The 17,535-nt window shown below is 36.5% G+C and overlaps 1 protein-coding gene across 1 annotated transcript in view; it reads right to left on the bottom strand.

The window, feature by feature from the left end:
* pdzd8 (PDZ domain containing 8) overlaps window positions 1-17,535 on the bottom strand; it is a 39,487-nt gene that overhangs the window by 3,953 nt on the left and 17,999 nt on the right. The window contains exons 2-3 of the mRNA XM_084097677.1: window positions 16,952-17,077; window positions 14,854-14,956 (exon numbers count right to left, since the gene is read on the bottom strand). Of these exons, the coding sequence (XP_083953803.1) occupies window positions 14,854-14,956; window positions 16,952-17,077 (229 nt within the window). The remainder of the gene's footprint in view (window positions 1-14,853; window positions 14,957-16,951; window positions 17,078-17,535) is intronic.

Below are 17,535 nucleotides of genomic sequence, written 5' to 3' on the forward strand. Positions count from 1 at the left end.
CAGGTGTTGTTACGGCATACATTACTTTAAGTCATAAGATCACCAAGTGGGACTTGACAGGATAGAAGTAGTTAGGGGAAGCCTTTTTTGTTACTAGTTGAGAGGAATGGTAGGCGTTAAGCCAAAAGACAGTTTTTTTTAAGCTCATCTTTTGACAGCAATAGCAGTTAATAATTAGGGCGGACAACCTACATTATGATGTGAAAAAAACAGCCTTCACTTTCTATACAAAGCTCTCTACCAATCACATCCAACAGTTTTCATGGTGATAAAACAATGCTCTCTGAAACGAAGGGAGGGGAGGTCTGCAATTACTGTTAATTTCACTCCAAATGTGCCACGAAGTAGCAGCTGCTCTTTCAGAGCTAGCTGTATCACAAAGCCTGCATCACAATATCCACCTGTAGCTCCACCTGCACTTTGGTTTGACACCATACAACACCCACCAGGTACACAAGGAGCAAGTTAAGTGTGCCAATGTAAGGAAAAATTCCACTAGATCCACCAAGAAACAAAAATGGTGATCTGGGCTGTATAATAGTTGCACAAACACTAGTAAGATTTCTTTTCATTGATCTTTCCATGATATGTCCTCTGTGTCTCCCTTGTTCTCTTTCTCTTTCATTTGTGCTGGGGGTGGGCAAGAAAGACAGGATGCAGATCCACGCTGCCGAGATGGATGACTGTAATTTTGCTGCTGTCATTTGTTATAACCCTTGAGAAGGGCACTGATTGAGTTAAACATGGGATGAAAAAACAGACAATCTACTCAAGCTGGCAAGCTGAAGACTGACTTGCCCAGTTTTGACCAATGACTGTATATAGAAACATTCAAGAACCATCAGAAATTTCTTAGAAGGTAACTTACATATATCCATTCCAAAAGATAACTATCTATGCTGTAGTTGTAGTTGCTACTTTACTTAGTAACCATAAACAGACTACACTTAATGAATATATTACTTGGCATATTAATATTTTTAATTTGAATGTTTTAATAATAAATTTAACTATTTAACATCGATATCTAATCATAATGTTGTTGCCAATGTTTTTTTTTTTTTTAATCGCTCTAGTTGTTTTAATAACCCTTCTTTTTATAAAATGTTTGATTTTTACATAATCAATTGTATTGCCATTGAAGGAGGGTACATGTAGCCGTGGGAGTGAATCAGAAAAAAGACCAGGGAAGAACACTAGTGCCAATACAATTTGCATATATGTCATCTAAGTCTTAGCTGAGATGCTGAAGATAAATTTGCTTATAACAGAAAAAATAAACACACAGGAACATAAATCTTTAATGACTGAAGGGATGCTGTGTAACTCTCCAGAGATGATTAATTCTGAACACTTCTTCCCTCAGGACACAACCTGATCCTACCCTTTACACATGTCAGAGAGGGTTTGTGGGAGAAAAACAAAAGCTTCAGGCTTTTTTGAGGCCACTGATGGTCTTCTTAACCGGCATGTTTGGGATAATTCATTGCAACCTGTTCAGGAAAAAGAATGAAAGCAAAGTCTATGTGAGGAATCTCCTTATTCACCACCTGTGGGATCCAGAATTAAACAGATGTTCTGGATTTAAAACAGAGAAAACAACACACCATTGTTTGTTGCATGGGCTGTGATCTAGAGAAGACTTTCATCTGATATTAACCTTAACAAGCACTAAAAATTACCTCCAAACATCCGGATCTAAGTGTTCTAGCACAGGTATATATTGTACCTCAACATCAGAACTAAGAATATGACAACTAAAGCGCTAACAAAAGACTTCATTTCAATTAAGTCCACGACCGAATGGGAACCAACCAAGACACTTGGAATTACAGTAGAAAACAAAACAAAAAAAGAATCTGCATTAAAAATAAAAATAAATAAAAAATAACAACTAGCAGAGGGTGAAAAAGACATCTGCACTTAACGTGCACCTTTGTTTTCCCATTTTTAGAACGACAAAATGACAAGGTTCAAAGAGTGAGAGAAAGATTTGTCTGACACAGGAAACAAACAGCGACATTGAGCGGCAATTACAGGCGATTTCTGTAGCTGAGTGGTGGCTAAGGCGTAATTACACAACCATGGAAAGGCACAGCAGGAGGAACGCTCACACACTCATTGTGTGCGTTACTGTGTGTCTGCATGTGTTGAGTGCAGGTAAACGGACTGCTGCCGCTCCGACTGGTTCGTGAGGACGCTGTTCATGTGTCAATTTGATGTCCGTCTCACCTCATCACCACAAGGTTCACATATACACCCTCACATCGAGTATCATGGAAATATAAAACAGCTTTTCAACAAACAAACACGGGGCCTGTGGGACATTTTCAGGTCAATTCCATTGATTACAGCATAAATGTCAGAATTAAAACACCCACTTAAATACCATTACACACATTCAATACCACCACGATAAAAACAAGCCTACAGCTGATAAAACAAAACCTCTGTCATAATTTCTCACTTACATGTCATGCCAAACTCATATAACTTAATTTCTTCTGTGAAATATAAAAGGAGGAAATGTGAATAATGATTTGTAGATTCCCTGCCAGTATTTTCAACAGTAGCTTGGAAAAAAGAAAGAAATCAACAATTTTGTTTGTGACAGTAAAGACAGGAAAGCTTACATTGTAACCAAAAAAAATCTGAATTTTGTTATTTTAAACTTTCTATTTCAAAGGTATACATTTATATGTATATTATAACAGTTTCCACAAAAATATTAAACAGCACAACCGTCTTTAACATTGATAATAATAATAAACTGAAGAATTCAAGAAATTCAGCTTTGCCAACACGGTAATAAATTACATTTTAAAATACACTAAAATAGAAAAAAAAAATTGCAATCATATTTCACAATATTACTATATACTGCAACCTTGGTGGTTATAATATTTACTTAAAACGTAAAAAATATTTAACAATCTAACCAACCTCAAACTTTTGAACGATACATCAACAATATTCAATACAATCAAATATTTAAGTTTGCAAGGCACATATACACTCGTTCAAGATAAATAAGAAAAACAGCATTTAGTGACAACATTTTGTGTCCCATATAAGATATCAAGTCAAATGGGTTAGGAATATGACAGTGATTAAATGATGAATTATTTGAAGTAACAAATGCCTTGCCTTGCCTTGCCTTGCCTTGCCTTGCCTTGCCTACAGTGAAATGCTTGGCCACCCTAACATTGCCTCTAATAAGCACAGACATCAAATCGTACTGTGCACTCAAAGAGACAGACAGATGAATAACTGCTCAGAGAAAGAAAACATGTCACACAACATCAGCCCTACACACTCACAAACACACACATCCAAGATCCAGCACACCCTGTACCACAAAATGGAAGGTTCCTTCTAGTCATCAGGTGTCAGTGAGCGTGTACGTGTTTGTAGGTGGTAGACGCGTTACGTGCAGCGGTGTGATTGTTGACAGATGCCCATTGAAGCTATTGTGCCGAACGGACAGATGCCTTGTGTGTACACCTGTTGCTGGAGGAGTGAGTGTGTGTGTGTTCAGCCAAACCTCCCACTCTTCATTTTTCTCTCCACCTCCATTTTTCCTGCTATCCATTTCATTCATCCTCCCACTCCCTTCATCCCCCACCTTTCTCCCTGACTGGCTTATATAAATCTAGCCTTTTCAGAGCAGGCCCTTATCCTTTACTTAAGCAACACAGGTGATAATGATGATGCCCAACAGAAAACACACAATTGATACACACTTTGCTTAGCATTGGGGTCAGCAAACATTTGGGGTCAGTAAGACTTTTGAATGTTTTTAAAAGAAGTCTTTTACGCTCACCAAGATGGCATTTATTCAATCGAAAATACAGTAATATTGTGAAATATGTTTCAAACTGTAATGAATTTCTGTGATGGCAAAGCTGAATTTTCAGCATCATTGCTCCAGTCTCCAGTGTCACATGATCCTTCAGAAATCATTCCAACATGCTGATTTGGTGTTCAAGAAACACCACTTATTATTATTATCAATGTTGAAAACAGTTCATATTTTGTGAAGACACCTTTTTTCAGGGTTCTTTGATGAAGAAAGTCCAAAGCTAAGTCCAAAAGAACAGCATTTATTTGAAACCGAAATCTTTTGTAACATTATAAATGTCATTACTGTGACTTTTAATCAATTTATGACTTTTAATCAGTTTAATGTATCCTTGCTAAAGGTTGGCAAAATTAAACCTTGGTTGAATCGGACTGTGGTTATCTAGATCAGACCTGGTTGACAGAGAGCGTGCCAAGTCAAACACTCGTGTGATAAATCAACAGAATCAACAAACAAGGTTTATTTTGTGCTTTGTTGAGTGAATGAGGAGTTCAGTAAAAAGATCCATCGTCACACAACGATGGAACAACTCACCGGAAATGTAATGCGGTTTGACGTGTTTCAATGACTAGAGCAAACAGTAAGGATCGAGGCAGCAGCCTTCAGCAACTTTAAACCAACACAGACGGATGAACAATCTCTGAGAAAGTGTAGCACAGACCTTTTGTAAGAGCCTGTTTCTCTTTAAAACGAAAGGTTTTTTTCTTCAATCTGTTAGTTTTATCTGCAACCTGAGCTAATAAAATTAAAATCGACTCACTCCCACCACCTGGCAAAAAGAGAAAACACCAACCAAAGAGTAATGCCATAACAAAGAAATATATTTCTGTAAATAATATTTAAAATACATCTTTGTAGAGATGACTGAGATGATTCTAGACGAATGAGAATGCAAACTTCTAGCTTTCTCCATATGGTTCATTTAGTGAAAAAGAGGATGAAAACAGAAAATTTTAACTATATTGTTTTGTATTTCACTTCTTACATTAAACATTTTGAATGTAATTGGCCATAATAGCTGTTGATTCCTCTGATACCACTGAAAAACACCTTTTAAAGTCATTTTAGAGCAAACGCATAAAAAGATATAAAAAATATCAAGATATTATATATATTTTAGCTACAGTATATTGGCCAGTTCTACTGCACAAACTCTGTGTCTTTCTCACACACACAATGGCTGAGTCCGGTGGCCTGATGCTGTAGTGAGAGCCGTCAGAGCAATGGTCAGTAATCGAATCATCTGGCACATGTCAGAGAGATTAGTGTTAGGGTATAGGGTAGCAGTCCCCGCAAGGCATGTACACACACACACACACACACACACAGCATACAGAGCTAGCGATTAATAGTTTATTTCAAAAGGAGAAGAAAAAAAGACATGTGAAAGAAAGGAGACGTAGACTGATCCACCCAAGTGGAGAGATGGAGGATTATCAAAACAGAAGTGAACGTCATAGATTTTAAAAGATTACGTTTTCTCAAATCACAAATCAGACTGCAAAAATTATTTTCATAGTATTTTTCTAATTTTCCAGTAAAAATACAGCATTTAAACATCCTTGGAATTTTTTTATTTGCCAAACTGCTAAATATATTAAGACTATCTTTATTTTTCCTACCTTATTTGGGTCTTGTGCCAAGCATTAATTTGACCAAATTTCATTTGATTTATACTTAAACAAGAAAAAAAAATAGCCAATGAAGTTAGAATTTATTTTACATATATAAAATTATATCTATATAAATATATTATCTATCTATCTATCTATCTATATACATATATATATACATATATACATATATATATATATATATATATAGATAGACAGATAGACAGATAGATAGATAGATAGATAGATAGATAGATAGATAATATAGTTATATAGATATAATTTTATATATGTAAAAAAAAAAAAATTTATAGGTGTTTGCTTTCCATACTTTAGTATTAATTTTGCATTGATAGATATATATATATATATATATATATATATATATATATATATATATATATATATATATATATGTATGATCAATGCAAAATGAATACTAAAGTATGGAAAGCAAACGCCTATAAAGTGCAAGACTAATAATTTGTATTCTGATTAAAGCGACCTGAAATTTGACCTCAGCAAAGGTTCTCAATGACCCCCTATCCCCCCTCCCCTCAGTATTACGCCAAAACTTTATTTTAAACTATCCCACTAGTAACAAGGTTAAAAATTAACCAGTTCAAATGTAATATTGAGAATTTTCTGAGCTTGAAGAAAACTCAATTTCAAAATGTGCGACAGGCAAAGCTGTCAGTAAGTGAGGATAATTAAGCAAGCATTGCTGTGGATTAATGTGTGTTATATTAAGTTTCCTGGTTTGAGTCGCATGTAATAACTGATGGCGTGGTGGAATATCGTCAACGCTGCCCTTTTCTGACACTCTGCTAATTCAATCACTCGCTCTTCTTCTTTTCACCCATCCTTCAATCCATCCTAATTAACAAAACACTGTCACACATAGTTACATGACAATGACATGAGGTTACCTTTATAGAAAATCTGCTTTATCCAGTTCAGTCTCAAAGTTATGAGTTAGAGGGAAACAATTTGCACTAAATATAATACATCAATAAAAACCTTAACAAAACAAACTACCACAAATTTTCTGATTCCAAAGCAAACTTTAGTACCACAAAATGTTATACATTTTGAAAACATAGAATACGCCTTTATTTCTTGGAAGAAACCCTTAAACGTGGGTTCAGCAAGTTGCACTAATTGCTTCTCATTTTCTGTTCGTGGACAAACCTATTCCAGGGAACACTGATTTGCAAAAAAAATTCAAAGCTGGGATGAATGCAGTCGCGTCTCATCACGGACGGGCTGAATTTTCATGTTTCATGTTTTTGTGATTGGAGGAGGCTTTTCAGAGAGCGCCGCACAAAAGGGAGGGTTGTTATGGAGACAGAGGACATTCAAAAAACAAGACCCTTCTCATCCCTCTCATTTGCAATTGTTCAGAGTGGCCACAGCGTTCTTTAACATCCGTCCGAGTCGGTTCCGTTTTTAGCGCCTTCATTGTTATTCACCCGCTCAGAATCTGTCTCCTAATCTACATAGACCCTCCCCCAGTTTAACCCACATGCGAACGTCCCGGTAGAAAGGTAGAATGAGAATGAGAACGACCAAATGAAGAGTCTCTCGTATCAGCACTCAAAGGCCATCCAAGTGCATCCTTATCATTCTGGCATTTTGTTTGTCATTTCCATTCTCTCAGCTTAAACTGAGTCAGTTACTTAAAAGTGGAGTTTCAAATGTCCCTTTCCCATGAAATCGGCAGCTGTCTGATTCTGTCAGAAGATTCATGGCTTTATAACACTCTCCATTGCAGCTCAATACCCAACAGGTGACATTTTACTTCAAAGAGTGATGGACTTTGAACAGAGGGTTGACTGGCCCCAATCTGACTGCAAGAAATGAATGGTCAGCTGGTATCCATTGAGAACCGGGCAACGGATGTGGCCAGTGAGAAACCTCCAAATATGTGTCAAACGCTGTCAATGCTTTTACATCAGTTTCAGCTGAAGGCCCTCAACATGGATGTCAGAAATGTGGACAAAGGAAGACACCATTGTAGTTGTTTTCCTTAGATTACCATCAAATAAACACCACTTATCAACCCAACCACAGACAATAACTGCTCCAGTAACAGAAACAGTCCATGTTTCTGCATCAACGTAATGAAAGAAAGAAAGAAACGAAATGAGTAAAGATAAAAATTGAGGTATAGAGGAAAAGGATGAAGAAAAATAATGAAGGAATGAAAGACAGAAGGAAGGATGAAAATGAAAGGAAATGAAGGAAGAAAAAGAGTAAGGAAATAAGGTAAATTTATAAGGAAAGGAAATTAAGGATGGAAGGAAACAAAGGAGGAAATGAAAGGAAGAAAAAGAGGAAGAAAGTAAGGAAGGAGGAAGGGAACAAATGAGGAAATAGGAAAGTATAGTACAGGAAAGTTTAGAAAAGTTGGAAAGGAAAAGAACGAGAGAAGGGAAGGGACAAAAACAAAATTACAACAAGAGAATAACAAAATAAGGAAAGGAAGAAAAGATTATGGAAGTAAATTATGTAAAGGAGTACAGAAAGGAAAAGGAAGGAATGAAGATAAGGTAAAAGGGTATAAGGAAAAGGAATAAGGACAGGAAAGGAAGAAAAAAGCCAAACAAATAAAAGAAAAGGCAGTAGTAGTGAAGATAATGTTAGAGCCTCATGGTTCTCTCTGGTCCTGATCTGTCTGCAGCGCTCTCTCCCTCTCTCTCTCCAATCTCTTTATTTCCAGGGAAGGTGCCCGGACAAGCAGAGAGTAGCAATAAACTGCATAAAAATGAGATTTAGCGGCAATATACTTCAGACTGCATCAAATCGTAGCAGCACAGACAAAGAGCAGCTGGCCTGTCAGACACCCTAGTACAAACAACAATTAACTAAAAATACACCAGCAGCTGACTGCAGGCAATACATACTTCAGAACAAAGTTAAAGTCACTCGACCCTGACCCTGTACACTCGGCTGGGGAAAACTGCGCTGCTACACAACTGACTAAAGTAAAATAATGCTGTCATTAGATACAAATCTTTGTGGCTGCAAAAAGTGTGCCTGCCTGTGTCTTAAGATAGAAATCCATTAAATTGATCTCCAAAATATTGATTTATTAGAAATTATCTGGTGGGTTATAATATATCCGTTATCTGTTGCAGAACATCATAAAACTATGTTGCATGCGTCAAGACTCTGCCAACCAATCAGTGCGCTGCTTTTTCTGTTGTAAAGGGCATGGCTAGGATTCATTTACCGATGGGGCTGGAATAGCCAGCAATGAGTTTTGGTGTCTGTGGTGTTGGTAATACACCCATTAGACGCTCTGTCATGCACAGGGACGGCTGTCAAATTAGTTCGATTATCGTCATTGGCACACAGAGCAAAATCAATTGGAAATACAAACGAGCAAAACAGCCTGGGAAACCCTTAAAGGCATAGTTCACCCAAAAATGATTAAAAATGATAGTTCATTAATTACCCTCATGTCGTTCCAAACCCGTAAGACTTTCGTAACACAAAGATCATTTTGATGAAATCTGAGAACTTTCTCTCCCTCCATTGACAGTCTAAACAACTACCACTTTGACGCTTCAAAAAGATCATAAAGAGATTGTAAAACTAATCCATATGAATAGAGCGGGTTATTCCAAATTTTCTGAAGAGATTTGATCGCTTTATATGTGGAACAGATCGAATTTAGGCTTTTATTCACATATTTGGAAAACAAAATTACAGATTAGGGGGAAATGACTGTTCATCATTTAAAATCAGACAAAACACCAAACTATGACCCAAACTGAAATCAATGCTAAACTATAGAACACACATGCCTATGAAGTACAAAAAAAAAGATACACAAACTTGTCTTTTGAGACTAATACTGCTAATACTGTCCCAAAAGCCAGTCCTCAGGGCTACCTCACTGCCCACAGAGAAGAAAATAACGTGACCAGATGCTGCGGATGAAACGGCCATCTCAGGGCCATTATAAGAGATGTCTTTATCTGAATAAGCTAAGATGAATAGGACTCTGTACTGATATCCTGACAAAGCAGGTATACAGAGGGTTATTTGTTCTGCTTTAAATGAGATTTAAATCTAGGTGGGCAAATGGAAACACGCCAACATGGCAGCTGGGTAACCCACACACCACAAAGTGAAGGCAAAATTGAGTACAAGTACATGTGTGTGCGCGCATGTGCGTGCGTCAAAGGAACATTCAACAGCAAAACATCTGAAATTATACACAAGCACGTCACAAAAGCTATACGGACATTACAGAAATAATTTTATAAAACACAAACAAGCATAATGCATGTCAATCAACAAAAGGGAAAAAAAGGAAATAAAAGCCACTGATCTGAAATGACAGGAGGCAGCATGTTTTAAACGTCACGACCCTCAAAGTTTAAACAACGGTGATGGGAAAAATCCCAGTGACGGAGCTAGATTCCCATAACACACACTAACATATACATGCACTAATATACAAAGAAACAAAGCAAACACACCCCCTGCAGTGCTAAGTGGTGTTATTTTGTTTGTAAGGAATTCACACAGACTACTTTTTGAAGAGCGAGGACAGTGATATTCACACTGCAATGTTTAATATGTTTCTAATGAATCTTGCATCTGGAATAACAATAGAAAATAGATGTTAAGTGGAGCAAATGCCTGATGACTGCATAGAAATGTCCACACAGAAAATTTCCACTGGGCATGGGTCAAAATGGCCTGGCTGACCGGATAAAGTCTGGTTGGTAAGAGTGATGATCAGTCAGGCATCAGAGCAGATGTGCAAATATACATCAATTCAAACACTGAAACACAAACTCGCAGATATACTGAAAAAGAGTGACTTTTTTTGACCAAAGAACTTTTCCTTTTCCAGCCTTTAGCAAATAATGAATAAGAACTTTGGATAATCATTTTTTAATTCATTAATAATCATTTGATAGACTTTGTGAAAACTATAAAATGATTCTTAATAATGTATTATTTAAATATCTTATATATATATAGTTGTAATCAAAATTATTGGCAACATTTACACTTTCAGCTGTTTGCAATGAACAAATCAAACTAAAGTAATTGAAATAGCTTCAAATGAAAATGCACCTTTTAATGACTTCTGCAGTCTCAAAATTATTCAACCCCCTGATTAGAATCCCTCACAAAAGCACAAATCTGCAAAACAGGTGTTGTCTCAAGCACACCTGATGCAACTATAATCAAGGGCTTTATTAGTTGCACCAGGTGTGCTTGAGCTAGAACACATGAAATAAACCTGATTTGCAATGGGGGTTGAATAATTTTGATTACAACTGTATATAAAATCAGTGGCGAGCGGTGACTTTCAACTGGGTATGCTGGGTGACGCGTTGTCACAAATGCACCTGGTGCAACATTGGATGGGTTTATAATAAGCGTGTTCGCTCTAGACAGCGTTAGCTGCTCAGTTGCTTACTCTCATGACACATGGCAACACAGCTAAAGGTTTCCTTTATTTGACCATTTATTGAAAGTAGCCACCATTTACCTGTTGATGCCTTCACAAGCACCCGTAAAAGCTGTTGAGTCATGCGCAACGTGCGAAAGGGCGAGCTTTGCAAAATATGTCGTGTTTTTGTAATTACGCTAGGTGGCACTAATGTCACAGAAACTACATGCTTCACCTTTAAACGGTATGGTGCACCAGCACACATCTAAATCAGAGATGACAAAAAATATAAACACCATGGCAGGCATCAATTCAAATGTATGCCAGAAGTGTTGTTTTTTTATTAAGAATTAAAAATAAGTATGATAATAAATATTAGTAGCCTATTTTTAAATCAAATACAAGTAAAATATCATTAGAATAAATTATAAAGTAATAAAAATATAATTATTCTTTTAAAAATAAGTTGAAATAATGCAAATTGATGACTTTACAAATGCATAGACTACGATTAACAGCCTAGTTACAGGTCTGCTTACAGTAGGTTTGTCTTTAACAGTTTATACGTTTTCGTTAAAAATAAATGTCCCTATGGAGAAAAAGTACTATGAAAATAGTTTCAGATTTTTTTTTCACTTGATTTAGTCTAGTTATCTTGTATCAAACACAATATGATTTTCGTTGATCGAGATCTGGTAGCAGCAGCACATTTTTCCTCTTGGACGAGCCATTCGCAGACAGCATTCCCTGCGCAGTAAATCCCCCACATGCCAGTGAACGAATGAGAACGCAGGACAACGATGACGATACATAACAAGAAAGCGTAGGCGGCAAAGCTGCTGTGGATCCGCTAACCCGGAACTATTAGTGGCAGAATTTAAGAAAATTACCGTTGTTTGGCAAATAAATAAATGACTGACAGTTACAAACATATTGCTAACATTTTATCATGTAAGCTTTATGTTAGACCTAAAACAAGGGAATTTATAGTAATTTATAGGGTTAATAATAATCGAGCGAGTCCATGAATGGCTTGGGTATGTAGAGCATTCGCTGGTTATATGGACCCCACGCCACTGATAAATAAAATGTTAGTTGTAATGTAATTATTAATGTTAAAAACATTTAATTAATTTAGATGGACATTCTTTGCATGGACATTCCTTGCAGTCTCTAAAATCTCTAGATGGCCACGTACACTGAGGTGTGCTGGAAATGGGCATCGGCGGGTGGGCGAGGCGGTGCAGGTCGATGGTGAGAGCGGCTAGAAGATAAGAACAAATGAAAAGACCCCAGAGGCTCAGTATCACTTACTTATTACTGATAGCGGTGTTAGCCTCTCTGCACCAGAGCCGTAGGCTAAGAAAACATGCTTTAACACTTTAGCGTTTAGACTGTGTTAAAAAACAATCCCCCAGCATGCACACGAAGGCGAAAGTGCTATGATATCATGCACAAGTTTTTTTGGGCACATACCATGGTTATAACCAGAAGTACCATGTAAATATCATGTATTTGAACAGTTGCACTAGCACCTATGAAATCACAGTGCTGTTTTACATGTGGAAAATGTAAGATTAGTTAAGGATATGAGGAGCGTAATTGAGAGAGGGGGAAAAAAAAACAAAGAGAGGAAAGAGATATCAAGTGGAGTGAGAGAGAAAGAGAAGGGTGGGAGTGGGAGAACATGAGAGAGAGAGAGGGAAAGAAAACAATGACCTTTTCCAGATGATATCTGTACTAATCCTGTGTTTGAATCCCTGCTGAGGTCTCTGAATCTGGGGGTCTGGGGGAAGCTGATAAAAACGAGGTGAAACGCACAGCGACCAATGTGCATCTGCATCTCCGTGCACAATTTTGCATTTCAAACAAGCATGCTCATACTCAAACATATCATTCATACTCAAACACACACTTATGCATGCATGCGCACACACACGCACACTAACTACATAAAAAGTCATCCAAACACAGCATTGCAAGCTATTAGTGATAGGACTGGTTAATGCTAAATATGTGAACCCTTAAATCAATGAAGAGTCATCAAGCATGTGAACACATGCGGTGTCAGTGCTGGTGCAAGCCTGTTAGAGTGATTAGAGATCTCTTACACACTCATAAACACAGCTACACACACACAAAGTCTGGGTCATTGTGCTTCTTAATTAATTAGAGTCTACAGCCACACGCAAAGAAATCTATTCTAGTTTCAGTTCAGCGGTTCATTTCAGATGTGTTATTGTACTTCTAAAAATGATATGAAGTAAAAACACAAACAAATAGGTCAGTGGAAAATGGTCAGTAAGAGAGTTTTTTTTTTTTTAAGAAATGCATACTTTCATTGATCAAGGATGCATTAAATTGATCAAAAATGACATTAAAAGCCTGGGGGAGAAAACAGCCCGTTTATAAAAAATATAAAGTGAATATTTATCACATAAATGCAGCCTTGGTGAGCATAAGGGCTTCTTTAAAAAAAAATTATATGTATGTATATGTATGTATGTATGTATGTATGTATGTATGTATGTATGTATGTATGTATGTATGTATGCATGTATGCATGTATGCATGCATGCATGCATGCATGCATGCATGTATGTATGTATGTATGTATGTATGTATGTATATATATATATATATATATATATATATATATATATATATATACACACACACACGCACACACATATAGTATATATACGTGTGTATGTGTTTTCCTCCAGTTTGCATTTATAATGGACTTCAAAATATAGCGATAGTAACCAACTAGTATTACCGAGATCTGATATCATGGTAGAAGTGATTTTCTAATATCAGAATAAGTGGTATAAAATCAGGAATCACAACAGAGTTCTTTTTGCTAGAAATTCAACTTTTTATATTGCCATATATTAATGGCTATGAATAATCCATTGGATTAAATACTTATCACATGAAAGGTGCTTCATCTCATTTGATTATTTTCTTCTTTAATAGCAACTTTTGGACACAATCCAAAAGATAAGATTATTCATAACAAATGAATGATGAATCTGGCATCAGTGCACAAACGGCTCCAACATTACGTAACAGCCACATTAAAAACAAAAGACTCACAGTAATAGATAACAAATCGCATTGGATGAGCCGCCTGTACAATAGCTGATTTACGAACACCTGTGAACGTAGTTCAGTTCAGAAATCTATATTACTTCAAGTTGTGAGTGACATGTAAACGACCTACTCTTTCTACACCGGAAGTGAGCTTGGTGAGACACTAAATAAAAAGACTAGAATGGAGCAATTTAAATTGACATTTTCTGTCTAATCTTCACAAAGCTGCTCATTTTGGTAGACAAGCAAAAAAAGAAACAAGCTGAACTAAAAAAAATAAATGCATAGATTTTCCATGCAATAAAGCACAGCCAACATCCACTTATTGTACTGAATGAAAACAACTCTTCATAAAGAAGAACAAATGAGCAACACTAACTCCCACCAAAACAACGGTTGACCTCGCATATAACTGCGTCATTTCTAATGATGACAAATACACTTCCTGAACATTTTCCCATGACCACTAGCATTCATAAACAACACCCCCAGGAGTGAAGACATATTTTCCCACCCCCAGGAGTGAAGTAATTTCAACCTGTAGAGCAGTGCTGCACATCATTATCTCCTGTTTCTTACTTTTGCCAAGTATGCCAACACTAATATGAATAGCAAATAATTATAGTTTAATTGTAGCTGGATATTTACTGGTTCATCTATCTATCTATCTATCTATCTATCTATCTATCTATCTATCTATCTATCTATCTATCTATCCTTGACCTGTGCTATAGACAACAGTGGGTGTGTCTGCTTGTGCTTGTGTATTTATTAATGCATATCAAACATGCATGTTTGTGCATATGTGCAGCAAACGTCCTGCAGCGCCCTCAGGCAGAGAGAAGCACATGCATGTGTACCTCTTTGATGGAGCTGCGAGTCTTTTCCCGCCACTCGTCAGAGCTGAGCTCTAAGGTGCAGTGAACATATGTCTCCCTTTCATATGAGCCCAGGATGAACAACCTAAGAGACAACACAGAGAAAAGTCACTTTCAGTTATTTAACAATACCACTATGTTTCACAAGATTAATATATACAATAACTTAATAGGTGTTAGGACAGAGAAATTAAAAAGGAAATTGTGTTTTAATAATGTGATCAAAAGAAAGAAATAGGCTAAATTTCGCTCTGAAACCTGAACAAAAGTCATTCAGTTCATAAAATAACAATTTATAAAGCTACTACTGCCATCTGCTGGCTAACATGGCTAACTAACATTTCCATTACAAGCACTAAGCATTAATGGCTATAAAATGACTACTCACTATCATTCAAAAGTTTGTAGCCAGTAAGATTTATTTTTTAATTATTAATTTTATTAATAGTAATCAGCCAGGCATTATGCAGTAATTTAATAAAAAATGACAGTAAAGATATGTTAAAAAAGATTTAAAAAAATGCTTTTTAACATCACATTCAAAGAATCCTAAAAAATACATCAGTTTCGCAGATTCAACATTGATAAAAAATAAGAAATTAATCTTGAGCAGTAAATCAGTATATTAGAATGATTTCTGAAGGATCATGTGACACTGAAGGCTGCAGTATTGATGCTGAGAATTCAGTTTTGCCATCACAGTAATAAAATTATATTTATGACATTAATATAGAAAGGTTATATTAAATTGTAAAAAATGTTTACTGTTATTACTGTATTATTTTTGATCAAATAAATGCATGTCAACTGATTTCATCACATTTGTAACTCTAAAGCAGAGGTGCCAATCCTGCTCTTGGATGGATGTTGGCTCTCCAGGAACAGGAGCAGGATGTCACAGATCAAATTATAGTCCACTGTTGCCCTCTGATGGTGGAAAGGCCTCAGCACAGTTGAGACATAAACTGACCAGTGCAAACACACACTGGATGGCTATTTAACAGCACGTTTACCAAACTCTTAAACTTAATGCAACATGCAAAGATCCAGTGTGCAGATTATAAACTGTGTAACTGTGTGTGTGTCCATTCATCAGGGCTGAGTTGGGTTTGTAATTGTTAGAGGCTCTGCATTATTGATGGAAGGCTATTACAAACACTATTGTGGTCTGTTACTAGCCTGACAAAGAAAAAAAAAAAAGACACACAATGGTAAGAAGAATGTTCACAGTGTGTGTGTGTGTGTGTGTGTTCTCAAACACAGCAGCTTGCGAACGGGCCATTTCAAACTTCATTTGCTTAGAATGTTATGGCTGTCTATGAGTTTTGTGTCCCAAAAGAATAAGGAAACAGCAGTATATACTACCCTTAACAGACACCTATATTTTCATATTCTTTATATAAATGTCATTGTACTATATTAAGTTTTATATGTACCACCAATTTGAACAAATGTGCGTGAGTAAAAAGAACTCAAGAAAACAAAGGCAAGTGTATAAGCACAAAGCAACAGAATAGAAGCTAAAACTGTCTACACCAAACGCGAGCGGCGCCACAAAAACAAACAGAACCCATTATACTGTCTACACTCGATGCGGTGCGATGCAACACAACAAATTCCCGACTGTAAACTGATGCCCCATTCTATTTCTGACGTACTTCAAGTGCTCACACTACTTCTGATAGGAAGAACAAAGTAACAGGCATAACAGAACTAACTTAAATTAATATGCCTGTGATGACAATGTACTTTTCATTCTGTACATTACAATGTTGTGACGCCTAAATTCACTTGTAGCATTGACTTTATTTTTTAGAGTTTATTTGTAATATTATTTAAACACTATAATGTGTGATATCAAATTCAATATGAATTTGAATATCGGCCACAACATCAAAATAATTATCTGCTTGCACTGGCCAGAATTTTGATAACACGACCCTATTTTTACCTAGTAAAGTGTGCACTTACGTGTGCACTAAAATAAACACCTCATGTTTTTTTTTGTTTTTAAAAAGGAAAAAAAGAAAAAAAATATTAAAAGGTGAATGAAACACACAGAAACAGGTCTCTGCCCTACCTGCTACATTCAACAAGAGTGACACGTAGACGCCCCTCCACCAATAGTGTGTCTCGGATGGAGATGTCCAGGTCACATGATGACGCCAACGGTGGCTGCACTTGGAAAGGAAAAAAGGGCTTGTACCTGTCAATCCAAAACAGACAAAATCATTAGACAATCAACAATTAGCCTTTGCATAAATAATGCTTTTCACATATTACTGTATGTTCATTATTGCACAATAGTAAGTCATGACTTGAATAGTGAGGTCAACAGGAAATGTTTGCCAAGTCAACGGTCATTTTGGGTGTGTGTAACCCATTCATCCAGCCCTTACAGGGAAAACAAGCATTTCAGCTCTGTTTCTTTTGTCCTTCCACACAGAACACTTCAGGGGCTTAGAACAGACCGTGTGTAAAGAGCAGAAGAACAGGTTCAGTTAAATACTGCTGCAAGGATTTTTAGGTCCTTTCAAATTATGCAAATCATCAGACAAGAAGGCATTCAGGCAAAACTAAAAGTAAAAACTATGATGTTAATTGTCAGACTACATCAAGGTGAAATGAACCCTTATGCCTTTGCTCGAGGTCTCGTCACAGCTA

This window comes from Abramis brama (assembly GCF_963993115.1).
Source record: "Abramis brama genome assembly, chromosome: 21".
In the NCBI taxonomy this organism is placed as follows: Eukaryota; Metazoa; Chordata; class Actinopteri; order Cypriniformes; family Leuciscidae; genus Abramis; species Abramis brama.